Source organism: Balaenoptera physalus, assembly GCF_965194825.1.
Source record: "Balaenoptera physalus genome assembly, chromosome: 15".
Lineage (NCBI taxonomy): Eukaryota > Metazoa > Chordata > Mammalia > Artiodactyla > Balaenopteridae > Balaenoptera > Balaenoptera physalus.
In genome coordinates, this window is record NC_138894.1 from 12,338,370 (window position 1) to 12,353,475 (window position 15,106).

General features: G+C 39.3%; 1 protein-coding gene across 6 annotated transcripts in view; it reads left to right on the forward strand.

Annotated features, from left to right (window-relative positions):
- The window catches only part of LOC309643781 (small ribosomal subunit protein uS5m), a 59,084-nt gene extending 46,600 nt beyond the window's left edge, over positions 1 to 12,484 (forward strand). For all 6 annotated transcript variants that reach the window (XM_082426826.1, XM_082426829.1, XM_082426827.1 and 3 more), the window contains 5 exons: positions 525 to 571; positions 1,049 to 1,106; positions 1,414 to 1,476; positions 4,732 to 4,868; positions 7,576 to 12,484. In XM_082426826.1, the coding sequence (XP_082282952.1) occupies positions 525 to 571; positions 1,049 to 1,106; positions 1,414 to 1,476; positions 4,732 to 4,868; positions 7,576 to 7,800 (530 nt within the window). In that variant the 3' untranslated portion in view covers positions 7,801 to 12,484. The remainder of the gene's footprint in view (positions 1 to 524; positions 572 to 1,048; positions 1,107 to 1,413; positions 1,477 to 4,731; positions 4,869 to 7,575) is intronic.
- Positions 12,485 to 15,106: the final 2,622 nt, after the last annotated feature.

Here is a 15,106-nt window from a genome sequence, read left to right on the forward strand (position 1 = left end):
CCTCATTTCACAGGATTAAGCATTTACAAACTCAGGAATCACTGATTTTTATTTCCGGGTTAACTGAAATCTGAATTGCGTTTGAAAGTTCCACTGAAATCATGGTTTTACTCTGTAGCAGTGTATGTTTTTTTCCCAGCTTTTCTGGTTATTTTAATCTGTTTTCAGAATTCGTGAAAACCATTTACCTTATTAATTTAGCATGGTTAGGGTTTTTTTGGGTTTTTTGTTTGTTTTTTTATTCAGTGTAGTTTTATCTAGAAATTTATAAAAGGTAATGTTATGCATCTAACCTTGAATTTCACAGGTACATTCAAATGTAATGTTTCCAAAATGCCCCAAAACAAAGAAGCAAATTTCTGTAGCCTCATGCTTTGTCATTTGTTTTGGATAGCGGGTTTTCTGTGGGCAGAAGAAAGATGAACTACTGTGAAATGTTGTAGGAACTGAAACTTGAAATGTGGTAAAAGACATTATGTGCCAAATTTATGCCCCTTTTCATATTTTTGCTTTTTCTTTTAAAGGTTTTGCCATTGGGAAAGCCGCTGAACGGGCAGATGCTTTCAGAAAAGTATGTACATTTTTCCTTTGTTAACAGTAAAAGACCAATAAGCTATGTGCTAGACATTGTGGGAACCACAAAAAAATACTTAGTGTCAATGGTTACTTACTTACTGTCAAATACTTAACTGGCAAAGGTTACTTATCTCAGAAAAAGCAATTTCAGAAGTGCCTGTATTCTTGCATCATTTCTGTCAGACTTGCAACTGCTTACCAAAATTACGAGACAACAGGGAACGTTTGAACACTGTCAAAGATATTAAGGAATTGTTTGGGGGTTTTTTTCTGGTGTGATAGTGATGTTATACTTATGGGTTTTTTTTTTTTTAATTAAATCCTTAGCTTTTAGAAGTATATACTGAAATTTTTGTGTAAATTTGAAATTTTCCATAATAAAATATTTTATAAAAGGTATTTTTTGAAATCCCTGAGGAAATGTAAATTCTAACAATAGATTTAAGGAAAATATTTTCCTTCTTTTTTTCAGGCAAAGAACAAGGCAGTTCACTATTTGCATTATATAGAACGATATGAAGACCATACAAGTGAGTTTTAATCTTTTCTTTTAAAATTTGCAGGATTATACTTGTTTCATTTATGTGTGGCAGTATATCTCTGTGGGTGTTTCTGTGTTTCCCTGCTTGTTACTGCATTCTTACATATAAATATATAAAATGTAGAAACAAACTTTCTCTCCTGAGAAGGTTAGTAATGAGTGAAATCAGAGTTTGTTACTCATCCTTGGCCAACGTGTGGTGGCTGCTTACGGTAGTATTGGTTGCTTTGTGATATTTGCAAGGGCATTAAAGCTATACCCCTAACCCTTCTTATGTTTATGTTTTTACTTTCCAGTATACCATGATATTTCTTTAACATTTAAAAGGACGCATATCAAGATGAAGAAACAACCCAGAGGTAACTAAAAAACTCATAATTTGTTGAAGATAAAGCAGAGAAACTGTACCAGTTTCATCCTGCCCTCTATTTTTGTTCACCTTTACCTGATCTCATTTTGAAAACACCAAAATGGAAAGGCCTAAGTTAGATTTAAGAAGATTGAGGCTTTGGGGAACTAAAAAGCAGTCATCCTACCCAGGCTCTCATGATTACAAACACTTCCAGGGGTAATTGTAGGTGGGAAGGGCACTTAATGAATAAGAAACAGTAACTGAGTGAGTGAATAGTTGGGTTTGTAGTGGGAACATTGGTTACTCCTAGCCAATTCATTGATGCTACTAGATGGTTCTTTTTTTTTTTTTTAATTTTATTTATTTATTTATTTTTGGCTGTATTGGGTCTTTGTTGCTGTGCGTGGGTTTTCTCTAGTTGTGGTGAGCGGGGGCTACTCTTGGTTGTGGTGGCTTCTCTTGTTGCAGAGCATGGGCTCTAGGTTCGCGGGTTTCAGTAGTTGTGGTGCGTGGGATTAGTTGCTCTGCGACATGTGGGATCTTCCCAGACCGGGGATCGAACCCGTTTCCCCTGCATTGGCGGGCAGATTCTTTTTTTTTTTTTTATAAATTTATTTATTTATTTTTGGCTGCGTTTGGTCTTCGTTGCTGCACGTGGGCTTTCTTTAGTTGCGGCGAGCAGGGGCTACTCTTCGTTGCGGTGTGCGGGCTTCTCGTTGCAGTGGCTTCTCTTGTTGCGGAGCACGGGCTCTAGGCGCACGGGCTTCAGTAGTTGTGGCACGCGGGCTCAGTAGTTGTGGCTCACGGGCTTAGTTGCTCCACAGCATGTGGGATCTTCCTGGACCAGGGATCGAACCCACGTCCCCTGCATTGGCAGGCGGATTCTCAACCACTGCGCCACCAGGGAAGTCCCAGATGGTTCTTTTCTTATAGCTTATTCAGTTCCACTCATTTATTCTCATCATCAAGTATTGATTGAACATCTTCTGTGAACCAGGTGCTACACTGAGCTCTGAGGTTCCAGAGATGGACCTTCTTCCTGTCTTGGAAAGAGCAAGCAGGCAGAGTTCAGGGTCATGGAGCTGTGCCAGTCATGCCCAATGGTCTCGAGGTGTGGAATTATTGAACATACTGATTTGTGTTTCACCTGTGGTTCTACAGTAAAAATGATCTCCTGTAACTCTAGGTATACTTAGAAGGTCTGAATCAGAAGATAAAATATTATACAGTATTTAAATTTTTCATGTCAAAGCTTCTCATACAGCTTTGCTAGAGCTATGGCATGGAAATAAACTAAGAGAAAAAATATCAAATACAGTATTAGTTGTATTAATTGTATTTAATACCAATTGTATTAGTGCACCAGAACTTGCCTTCTGCTTTAAAGTCATAATTAATCATTCATATGCCAGATAAAGACCATTTATCTTATTATTAGAAAAAGTATTGAGTTGAACACTTAGACATTAAGGCTTAGACCTGTGCTAAGGTGTGTCCCATGTGGTAGTTGCAGCCTGTGTGGCTATGGAGCACTTGAAGTGTGGCTTCTGAGAGACCCTGTAAGTGTCAAACACCACCAGATTTCAAAGACTTAGTATAAAAAAAAAAAAGAAATATCTCAAAAATATTATTGTATTGATTACATGTTCAAATGATAATGTTTTAGACATATTGGGTTAATAAAATATATTACTAAAATCAATTTTACCTGTTTTTTAAAAAACTTTAAAAAACCTGTCTGCGAGAGAATTTAAAATCATATATATGGCTTACATTTGTGGCTTGCGTCATGTTTTTGTTAGACATGTTACTTTGGATACATCTTTATCTGAATGATTTTGGAAAGACTGCTACTTAATTGCAGAAGTTACCTTTTTTATCTTCCCTGTCTTCTAATTAAAGCTGTATTTTTCAGTGCTGCCTTTAAGGCATGTGCTGAGTTTCATGCCTGGTTAATCAGAATGTTAGAGTCTAAATTTGGGCTTTTTCTCTGCATCATTCCTACCTGCATTTGCCAGGTGCTGATCTAGGCTCTGGGGATACAGCAGTAAGCAAACAATATCCTGGCTCTCATGGAACTCGCATTCTGCTGAGGGGCAACATTGGATAACAAGTTCGGCTGAGTGCTTGAAAGCAGCCATCAGGGTCTGGTTTGCAGGGGAGGGCACGGGGAGGGAGGAAGGAGGCCACCTTCACTAGTGTGGTCAGGGAAGGTCTCCTTGAGGAGGACGTATCTGAGTGAGACATTGAAGGTAAGAAGGGGTCATGCAGGGAGAGCAGGCTGAGGGAAACACTGAGTGCAAAGTCCTTGCGGTGGGAAAGCCAGCACGCGGAGGGTGGTGTCTCTGGATGAAGTCGGTGAGGTGTCAGTCACAAAGGGCTTTGAAGGCCGTGGAGTTCTTTGTTACAGTCAACCCTTGAACAGCACGTGTTTGAACTGCTCGAGTCCACTTATACTCTGCTTTTTTTCTAACTACTACAGTGCTTCACGGTCCGTGGCTGGTTGAATCCATGGATGTGGGACCTTGGATATGGAGAAACTGAGGACATGGAGGGCCGACTATAAGTTAGACTCAGATTTTCCACTGTGTGGAGGGTTGGCTCCCCTAACCTCCACACTGTTCAGGGGTCAACTGTACTTATTTTAATTCAAGGAACAGTGGGAAGTGAAGGGCTTTAAATGGGGAGTGATGTGTTTGCTTTGTGTTTTTAAAGCTCTCCCTAGGGAAGGGATTACAGGTAGACAAGAGTAGGGCGAATGGCTGGAGGGGAAACCACCCAAGATTTAGAGGCCAGCAAGGAGGTGAGAAGGATGGGCCAGTAGCTAGGAGGAAATCTGGGAGAGGGTGTGTTACCGAAGCTAAAAGAGTTTTTCCAGGAGGAAGTGGATGTCTCTGCTCAGTGCAACTGAGCATTCAGGGAGGGTGAGAACAGATGTGTCCCTCGAGTCTTAGTTAACATGGACATGGGGCGCCAAGAACCTTCAGCCATCTCTGTTAATCTTAACAGCCCTGTTTTTTTTTGCCCATATGTTTAAGAAACTTATATATTATTTCTTTAATCCTTATAACATCTCATTTAAATAAGTGTCATTGTGGAAGTTAAGTAAGTTGTGAAGGGTCACTCAGCTGGGAAGTGGTGAAGCCGGAACGTGAACGAGCATCCCCTAAACCCAGAGCTGGAAGCCCCGCGAAGCCAGCAGGTGATGCCGCCTGCACTGTGGGCAGTGGGCAGGTGTTTGACTTGTTTTTCCTCTTTCTAGGCTATGGCCTCCGCTGCCACCGGGCCATCATCACCATCTGCCGGCTCATTGGCATCAAAGACATGTATGCCAAGGTCTCTGGCTCCGTCAACATGCTTAACCTCACCCGGGGCCTCTTCCACGGGCTCTCCCGCCAGGTAACTCTTCCCTGGGCTCTGAAACAGAAGGGCTAGTTTGTATTTCATTTGTGTGCTCTGAGACCACCATCTCCTGGGCCGTCCTGGAGTTGCTCTCGGGCCACCTGAGGACTGGGCATTCTTTGTTGTCTTTGGCTGCATCAGGTTAGTTAATCCAGCTGACGAGTTAGTTCATGAGAATTATCCTATAAAAAAATACTCCATGGGTGTTTTGAAGTTTTAAAATTAAGTATTTTTAAAAGCCAGTAATTATAATCTGTTTTATTATGGAAAGAATACCTGCTTGTTCTAAAGCTCCAACAACGTAAAGATGTAAAGTAAAAAGAGAAAGTCTCTTTCCTTCGTCAGTTCCTTTGGAACTGGGGTGAAGCCCCTCGGGCACCTCTACTCGAGAGCGGTCTTCAGTTGAAGCACAGTCAGTTTTCATGTCACCTGTACAGGTAGTTCAGAGGGACATCTGAGTCAGTAGGAATATGAACATTAGTAGTTCAGGTTATTTCTCCACATAGATGGGAGCTGTGGGCCCCTGCCCAGCTCACCCCCTCAGCCTCGGCTAGGCTCACAATCACTCCGGCGGTAGGGAGGAAGGGCTGTCACTGCACGGGGCGCCCCCTCCTGGGCTGCCTCTCTGCCAGCTCGGCGGGGCTGGCTTGTCCCTTGAAAGGATGGGTGGACCTTAGCAGAGCTGGGTGAGCAGAAAGACAACCAGGTTCAAGAGACATTTGCTGACCTCCATTTGCTGAGGACTTTGACAGGCTTCCTGACAGAGTGTGATGGCTGTTTCTGAATAAAGTGATCCGTGGAATAATTGTAGCTGTCTCTGTTTAAAATAGGAAAATTAATTGAAAGAAAAAGCTTTGCTTAAAAAACCTTTTTTGAACAGCTGTGTTCATGTGTGTGTGTTTGTGTGTATGTTACTACTATCTAAAACGTGTGTGTGTATTACTACTACCTAAAACGTCCTTCAAAAGCACTTCTAAATTTACACTTACTGTTAAGAGGTTTAATTGTTTGATGTAGCTAAGATATTTGTTTTAGATAGGTCATATTTATGGTCAAGTAGACCTGTTCTAAAATGCCATCAGCTATAAAAAGTTGCATTGTGCGACTCAAAGAAAAAAAATGACACCAGTATAAGCAACATGCCACTGATTATAAGACACTCCAATTTAAATTATTTTATGTTGTTTTTTTTTATGAATCAGCTCTTCTCTTTTCTAATTTCAAACATATATAGAATTAGAATAGTACAAGGTGCGCATAAAGTCTGGAAACATGAGATTGTACATTTCTCATGGTATTTTAGGTATTTTAATGTACTATCAATAAACCATCTATTGAGTTTATTCGCCTTTTTCTGACTTTTATGGCTACCTTCTGTTATGAATCCCCATGGCTCTCTTATACAGAATCAATAGTTAGCAGCTCGTGGCCAGTTTTGTTTCTCTAAACCACCCCCAACCAGCCCTAGTATTTTGAACCAAATCTCATATATCAATTTATTTCACTCATAAATATTTTATCATGTATCTCTAAAAGATAAGGATTAAAAAGGACCCGACAATACTACTACTATCATACCTAAAAAATTAACAGTAACGAGATATCAAACATCTAGTCAGTGTTCATAGAAATGTACCCATTTGCCAGATTAAAAAAAATTTTTTTAATTAATTAATTAATTTATTTTTGGCTGCTTTGGGTCTTCGTTGCTGTGCACGGGCTTTCTCTAGTTGAGGCGAGCGGGGGCGACTCTTTCACTGCGGTGCGCAGGCTTCTTATTGCGGTGGCTTCTCTTGTTGCGGAGCACGGGCTCTAGGCGCGCGGCTTTCAGTAGTTGTGGCACGTGGGCTCAGTAGTTGTGGCTCTCCGGCTCTAGAGCGCAGGCTCAGTAGTTGTGGCGCACGGGCTTAGTTGCTCCACGGCATGTGGGATCTTCCCGGACCAGGGCTCGAACTCGTGTCCCCTGGATTGGCAGGAGGATTCTTAACCACTGCACCACCAGGGAAGCCCTAAAAAATTTTTTTAATACAATTTGTTTGAATCGGGTTGCAGAAAAGGTCCATGCATTTTAAATCTTTGCTGTCTTTTAAGTCACTTTTAATCTGTAAGTTCCCCTCTTTTTTTTCCTTGCATTTTTTTATTGTTGAAGAAATCAGGTTGTTTGTCCCAGTCTGGTGCTAAATATCTGAGGATCCTTAACATCTTCTCTCCCTGCATGTCCTATAAATTGGTAGCTAGAGCTGGGACACGATGAGGTTCAGGTTCAGTTCTGGGCACAGTATGGCACATGATCAGGAGGGTTAGGAAGGCAAGAGACCAGAGGCCAAGGCCCTTCCTTTATCCCACTTGGGGGTGGGGAGATGAGGCTGAGATGATTCCGCCCACAGCAGGTCACCATAGTTTAGCCGCAGCAAGTTCCTGCTCTTTAAGTTACAGACTTAAGTTTATTGTGTTTCTTTTTTTTTTAAAGTAAAATCTTGTTTTTAATCACTCTTAAATAATTCAGTAAGCAAATAAACTTGATATTATATTACCTGGGCCATGTTTCCTGCTGTAATAATCACCCTCAGTTAATGAATTTTCAAGAGTTGCTACATTTTAATCAACCAAACAGTTTTGGCCATGCAAGATGAGTATCAGGGGTGGACCATGTTAGACCAACCTCATAGACCTAACCTCGTGTTCTCAATTTGGTCATGCCCAGGAAACCCATCAACAGCTGGCTGATAAGAAGAGTCTCCATGTTGTGGAATTCCGGGAGGAATGTGGCCCTCTGCCCATCGTGGTTGCCTCCCCCAGGGGGGCCTTGAGGAAGGATCCGGAGCCGGAAGATGAGGTTCCAGACATCAAACTGGACTGGGAAGAAGTGAAGACCGCACAGGGTATGAAGCGCTCTGTGTGGTCAAGTTTGAAGAGAGCCGCCACCTAGGCCTCCCTCTGGCCTGGCTCAGCCTGGCATCTCTTGCTTCTGGCACCTGGGAGAGACTCAACCCCTCACACTTTGGATTGTCACTTGTTTTTTTTTTTTTTTTTTTTTTTTTTAAAAGGAAAGGCCAACCTTACATTTCTTTATTGACAAATAACAAATAATTATAGATTTAATTTATTGAGCACGTCTTATATACCAATTACTGTGATAGGAACTTTACATACATATCTTAGTTAAAAACTACTTTAAATATTCATTTAAACTAGCAAATTAGGGAGGCAGGGCTTCTAGTCTGACCTAATAAAAAATAATATGCAGTTAAGTTATAGTTACTTGACTACAGTCAAGAAAGCTAGAAAGTAGCTTTCAGCTAGAAAGTAGAGGAAAATGGGCAAACTTTGTTCTTTTTGACTCTAGAAATTCTCCTTTTTAGTAAAACTCTTTGTATCGATGTTTTAGTGGTTGCTCTAGGTATTATGTTATACCTATATCACTTATCACCAGTCTACTGGTGTTGACTTTTTACCAGTTTGAGTGAAGTATAGGAATCTTACTTCCCTTTAAATCCCTTTACCCTCACCTGTTTCTATAATTGTTTTAAAATTTCCTCTGCCTACACTGAGAACCACATTAGACAACATTATAGTTTTGCTTCAACCATGAAACATAATATAAAAAACTAAAGAAGAAAAAAAAATAGCCTATTGTATTTACCCATGTTTTTGCTCTTTCAATCGTTTGTTCTTCTTTCCTGACATTCCGAGTCCTTTTGTCATTTTGAGTGGGGAAAAGCCAAGTTCCCCTCCTGTGTGTCTCCTTAACTCTCACAGTACTACCACACTCCCAGCACTTCTGACAGCAGATGTGGGGGGTTTCCCCTCACCAAGCAATCCTCTGCAACACCAGCTGCATGTCCTACAATTTAACTCAATTCTGACACTGTCTACCTGGAGGTAACATCAAATTCCATTGGTTAAAGGCTCAGTCCCACAAGACTGCCCCCACCCCACTTCACACCAATTGCAAGTCCGGTTGTCACCTGTGCTTCTGACTCATCAGCTGTAAATCAGAGGTTCCCATGACTCCCTCACTGTGTTTGATTAATTTGCTAGAGTGGCTCACAAAACTTAGGAATACAGTTTATTTATTGCCTACCAGTTTATTATAAAAGGATATGATAAAGGATACAGATGAACTTCCAGATGGAAGAGAGACAGAATTTTAAAATTTTCATGAAGTCTAATTTGTCTGTTTTTCTTTTGTTGCCTGTATCTTTGGTGTTCTATACAAGTAATTATTGCTAAATCCAGTGTTGTGAAGCTTTCGTCCTATGTTTTCTTCTAAGAGTTTTATAGTTTTGGGTCTTACATTTAGGCCTTTGATTTCTTTTGAGTTTGTTTTTGTGTATGGTGTTAGAGATCAACTTCATTCTTTTGCACGTGGATATCCAGTTTTCCCAGCAACATTTGTTGAAAACCCTGTCCTTTCCCCATTGAATGGTCTTGGCACCTTTGTCAAAAATCATTCAACCATATATACAAAGGTTTATTTCTGGGCTCTCTATTCTATTCCATTGGTTTACATGTCTGTCTTTATGCCGGTACCACACTGTTTTGGTGACTATAGCTTTGCTGGATATTTTGAAATCAGGAAGTATGAGTCTTTCCGTTTTGTTCTTCTTTTTCAAGATTGTTTTGGCTAGTCAGGTGTCCCTTGAAATTCCATATGAATTTTAGGATGGGTATTTCTGTTTCTGCAAAAAATATCTTTGGGATATTGATAGGGATTGCATTGAATCTGTAGATCACTTTGGGTAGTATTGACATCTTAACAATATTGAGTCTTCCAATCCATGAAAGTGGGTATGTGTTCACTTATTTACATCTTCTTTAATTTCTTTTAGCAATGTTTTATAGTTTTCATTGTACTTTCACTTCCTTGGTTAAATTAATTCCTAAGTATTTTATTCTTTTTGATGCCATTTTAAATGAAATTGCTTTTGTAATTTCCATTTGATAAGGGATATTGGTCTATAGTTTTCTTGTAGTGTCTTTGGCTTTTCTATCAGGGTAATGCTAGTCTCATAGAAGGAGTTAGGAAGTATTCCCCCCTCTTCAATTTTTTGGGGAAAGTTTGAGAAAGATTAATATTAATTCATCTTTAAATGTTTGATAGAATTCAACAGTGAAGCCACCAGGTCTAGGGGTTTTCTTTGTCAGGAGATTTTTGATTACCTACTTAATCTCCTCAGTAGTTATAGGTCTATTCATATTTTCTATTTCTTCGTGATTTAGTTTTGGTAGGTTTTGTGTTTTTATGCATTTGTTCATTCATCTAGCTTACCCAATTTATTGGTGTACAACTGTCCAGTATACTCTCTTATAATCCTTTTTATTTCTATAGAATCAGTATAACAACCTTACTTTTATTTCTAATTTTTTAGTAATTTGAGTCTTCTCTCTTTTTATTCTTAGTCCATCGAGCTAAAGGTTTGTCAATTCTGTTGATCTTTTCAAAGAACCAACTCTAGCTTTCATTGATGTTTTTCAATTATTTTTCTATTCTCTATTTTATCTCTGCTCTAATCTTTATTATTTCCTTCTTTCTGCAAGTTTTGGGTTTAGTTTATTCTAGTTCCTTAATTTATAAATTAGGTTGTCAATTTGAAATCTTTCTTGGTTTTCAGTGTAAGCATTTATAGCTGTGAAATTCACCCTTTGCACTGCTTTGTTGTGTCCCATAAATTTTGGTATGTTGTATTTTCTTTTTTATTTATCTCTAAGTAATTCCCTTTGTGATTACTTTTTTGATTTATTGATTGTTTAAAGTGTGTTGTTTGATATCTATAAATTTGTGAATTTTCAAGTTTTCCTTTTGTTATTGATTTCTGACTTATTGTTGTGGCTGGATAAGTTACTTTTTATAATAGTTATCTTTTAAAATCTGTATGACAGTTTCTGGCCTAACATATGATATAGCCAAATTTTCTGATGAGATCTGCTGGTAGTTTTAATGAGGATCCCTTGTATGTGATGATTTACTTCTTGCCTCTTTGAAGATTGTCTCTTTGTGCTTGTCCTTTGAAAATTTGATTATAATTTGTCTTGGTGTGGATCCCTTTGAGTTTATCTTACTTGGAGTTTATTTTTTAGATGTTTATATTCATGTCTTTCATCAAATTTGGGAAGTTTTCAGCCATTACTTCTTCAAGTGTTTTATTCTGCCCTTTCCTCTTTTTTCTGGGACTCCCACAATTTGTATGTTGATCTGTTTGATGCTGTCCTACAGATCCCTTAGCGCTGTTCATTCTTCTTCAATCTTTTTCTTTCTGTTCCTCAGATTGATAATTTCTGTTGTCCTGTCTTCAAGTTAATTGACTTTTTCTTTTGCCTGCTCAAACCTGCCTTTTAATCCCTTTAATAAAAATTTCCATTTCAGTTATTAAAATGTAGCTACAGAATTTTTTTGTTTGCTTCGTTTTAGGTGTTCGATGTCTTTATTGGTGTTTCCATTTTGTTCATACATCGTTTTTTTTGGTTTTGTCCCCATCTTCCTTTAGTTCTTTGAGTGTCTTTAAGACAGTTGTTTTAATGTCTTTGTCTATTAGATCTGCCATTGGGTCTTTCTCAGGGATAGATTCAAAAGTAGACATTTTAATCTAATAATGTGGTAACTCCAGAAATCAGATTCTCCTCCTTCTCCAGGGTTTGATGTTTTTAAATGTTTTAAATTTATGTATGTATGTATTTATATTGTTGTAGGTTACCTCTATGTCAAGAATATGCCAAGATGTAAACTTAAGGTCTTCTCAGGTCTTTTCTGAGTCTGTGCCTTTCCCTGGGTATGCATGGTCACTTTATAATGTTCCTTGTATATGCAGCTCCTTTTGAACCTCCTACTCTTTAATGTGTGACCCCCAAAAGGTGAAAAAGAGAAAAATAAAGAGAAGGGGAAAAGGGCATTATCCCTTTAAATCCCCTTAAAGTCACTTCAGCTGGAGGTGGAGGGACTTCTAACAGTTGTGGGAGGTGCAACAAGGTTAGCCACCAGCCTTTTTGTCTACACCTCTCTGATCAGAGGCAGCAGTCAGTGATCAGAGCAGAGATCCCTGGTATTTGGGGGACAGGGTCCTTTTTGCCCACCCTGGCTTCAGCAAGCTGTGTGCAGGCTGCTCCAAGGACACTTGCACAGCTGCCTGCCAGGTGGCTTAAAGCAGGGGTGGGTAGCTGCTACTGTGCTGAGTGACGAAATTGACCAAAATTAGCCACAATCTACCATCCATGCATTTCCCTGAAAGTCAGAAACCTTCAATAGACTCCACAATTCCAAAACAGTTACATCAGATTCTGCCAGCACAGTTGTCATTTAGGTGGGGAGACAGATTCCTGGTGCCTGCTACAACCAAAGGGTTCTGAGAACCCTTTCTTGTTGCCCTTGTTCTCTGTTCCTATTGTTGTCTTCCACCCCTGTCTGCTTTGTGTGTGTGTGTGTGTGTTGTTTTAATTGAGCATTTTATATGATTTCATTTTCTCTCTCAGCATGTCATTATACTTTTTCTTTTTAGTGGCTGCCCTAGAGTTTCCAATATAAACTTACAACTAATCCAAGTCCACTTTCAAATAACACTGTACCACTTCATGGGTAGTGCAAGTACCTTATAATAATAAAGTATTTCTAATTCCTCCCTCTTGTCCCTTAATGTCATTCTTTTCACTTTTACATAATTTATAACCAGTGATACACTGTGACTATTTTTATTTTGAACAAACTGTTATATGTTAGATAACTAAGAAAAATATTCTATTTTTCCTTCACTTATTCCTTCTTTAATGCTCTTCCTTTCTTTATGCAGACCTGAGTTTCTGGCCTATATCATTTTCCATCTTTCTGAACAGCTTCTTTTAACATTTCTTGCAAGGCCAGTCTACTTGACAAATTCCCTCAATTGTTGTTTGTCTGAGAAAGTCTTTATTTCTCCCTTGCTTTTGAAAGATAATTTTACAGGATACAAAATTCAAGGTTGGTGAGATTTTTTTCCCCTCAACACTTTAAACATTTCATTCCACTTGCTTCTTACTTGCATGGTTTCTGAGGAGAAGATGGATGTAATTCTTATCTTTGCTTCTCTATGGGTGAGATATTTTTTCCCTTGGCTTCTCTCAAGACTTTTCTTTACCTTTGATTTTCTGCAATTTCAGAGGGTACTTTTTTTTTTGGCCATGTGGCTTGTGGGATGTCAGTTCTGTAACCAGGGGTTGAAGCCAGGGCACAGCAGTGAAAGCCCGGAATCCTAATCACTAGGCCATCAAGGAACTCTCTGATTTTCTGCAATTTCAGACTTACACATACATGGTCAAATGATTTTTGACAGACTCCAAGGTAATTCAAGGAGGAAAAGAATAATCTTTTCAACATTTAGTGCCTGGAACCCTTGGATATTCATGTGGAAAAAAAAAAGCTTGACTTTACTTCAGGCTACACACAAAAGTTAACTCAAAATGGATCATAGACCTAAATATAAAAGTTAAATCAATAAAATTTCTAGAAGATAATCTTGAAGACCTCAGTGTAGGCAGTAACTGATGTCTTAGAAACACAAAAACATAAATCATAAAAAAGATACATTGGTAGACCAGTCTTCATAAAAATAAATGTTCTGCTTTTCAAAAGACAGAAAAAGAAAACAAAAAGACAAGCCACAGATTGGGAGCAAATATTCACAACACACATTACTGACAAAGGACTTGTGTCCAACTTGGGTCATGCATCCCTCTGACAATATGTACACTTGCTTCTCATTATTTGTTCTGTACTGTGAATTTGCCAACTGCTAATATTCATTTGTACCCCTGAAGTGGATCCTTATGGTACTTCTGGGTCATTTGTGGACATGTGCAGAGTACTTGGGAACTTGAGTTGCCTGATGTGCACATTCTGGCTGAGGTTGAACAAGGTGATGCTCTGCTTTCATGTTTCAGCCCTTGTCCTGTAGCCCAGTATCCTTTTCACGGTCTATTTAGCACCATGTGTTTTGCGTTCTTGTGCTTTTTGTTGGTGATTTTACTTTTTAAAATGGTGCTCAAGCACAGTTAGTGCTGACTAGTGTCCCTAAGCGCAAAAAGGCTGTAATGTGCCTTATGGGGAAAATACCTGTGTTAGATAAGCTTCATTCAGGAATGAATTACAGTGCTGTTAGTCATGAATTCAGTGTTAATGAATCAACCAAATACATTAAATAAGGTGTCTTTAAACAGAAACACAGATAAAACAAGGTGATGTATTTGCCAGCTGGTGAAAATGTAGTGACCATAGGCTTATAGAACCTAATGCTGTATTTATCCTAGGAGCAGTAGTTCAGTATTTACTAAGCCAGTGTTTGTGGTGACTTTATAGAACCTAGTTACTGTGAATAATGAGAATCAAATGTATATCTGCTATGTATATCTGAAGTATTGCTCTGTTGCATTCAAGATTTCAGAGCTGTTATTTGATGATTGGAGGGAAATTATTTTTAACCCAAATTGTATATCCTGCTAAACTATTAATCAAGTGCAAAGGTAGAATAAAATATTTTCAAACACAAGTAGTCTAAAAGCAATCGCCTCAGTCCCCATTGAACTATTTCCTAGGAAGTAACTAAAGCATGTGCTCCCCCAAATGAAGGAGTGAGCCAAACAAGGGGCAAGGGTTGTATGGACCACAGGAAACCAGAGAGCAACGTGGCAGGGAGATGAGGGAACATGCAGAGTGATGATGAGGGGACAGCTGGGCACAAGGTCCCAAGAGGACAACCAATGCAGATTGCAAAGCTCTGGGAGAGACTTCTTAACGTCAAAAAAACTGAGGGAATATCCGACACATCTCACAACTTGAGAGATTCAGAAAACTGCTACAGTATTTCGGTTGAATTAATAATAGAAAAAAAATAAAACCCTCCCCTTTAAAAACAAACACAAAACAAAAAAACCACAGATATTAACCCTATGGGAAATAAAAATATTTTTTTAAGGAAAAAGTAGCCATGTTACCGACACTTTGGATTCAGGCCCCAACAAAGGTCCTTCTGTCCGGCATCACTTGTGCCAATCGGACGAGACGGAGTTCCATTCGGAAGCGAAGGGAAGCTTTATTCTCTGGTGAAAGAGTGGAGAGGTGTGAGCGGCCTCAGAGTACACGCTTTTCCCGAAAGGCTATGGGCGGGGCTGCTCAATCGGGTTCTCTTCCATGGAGGGCGGGGTGGGCTCCTGCAGGTCCGGCGCAGGCGCACTGCTCACGGCCCTTAACACTGAAGGGCGGGGCAACGTCT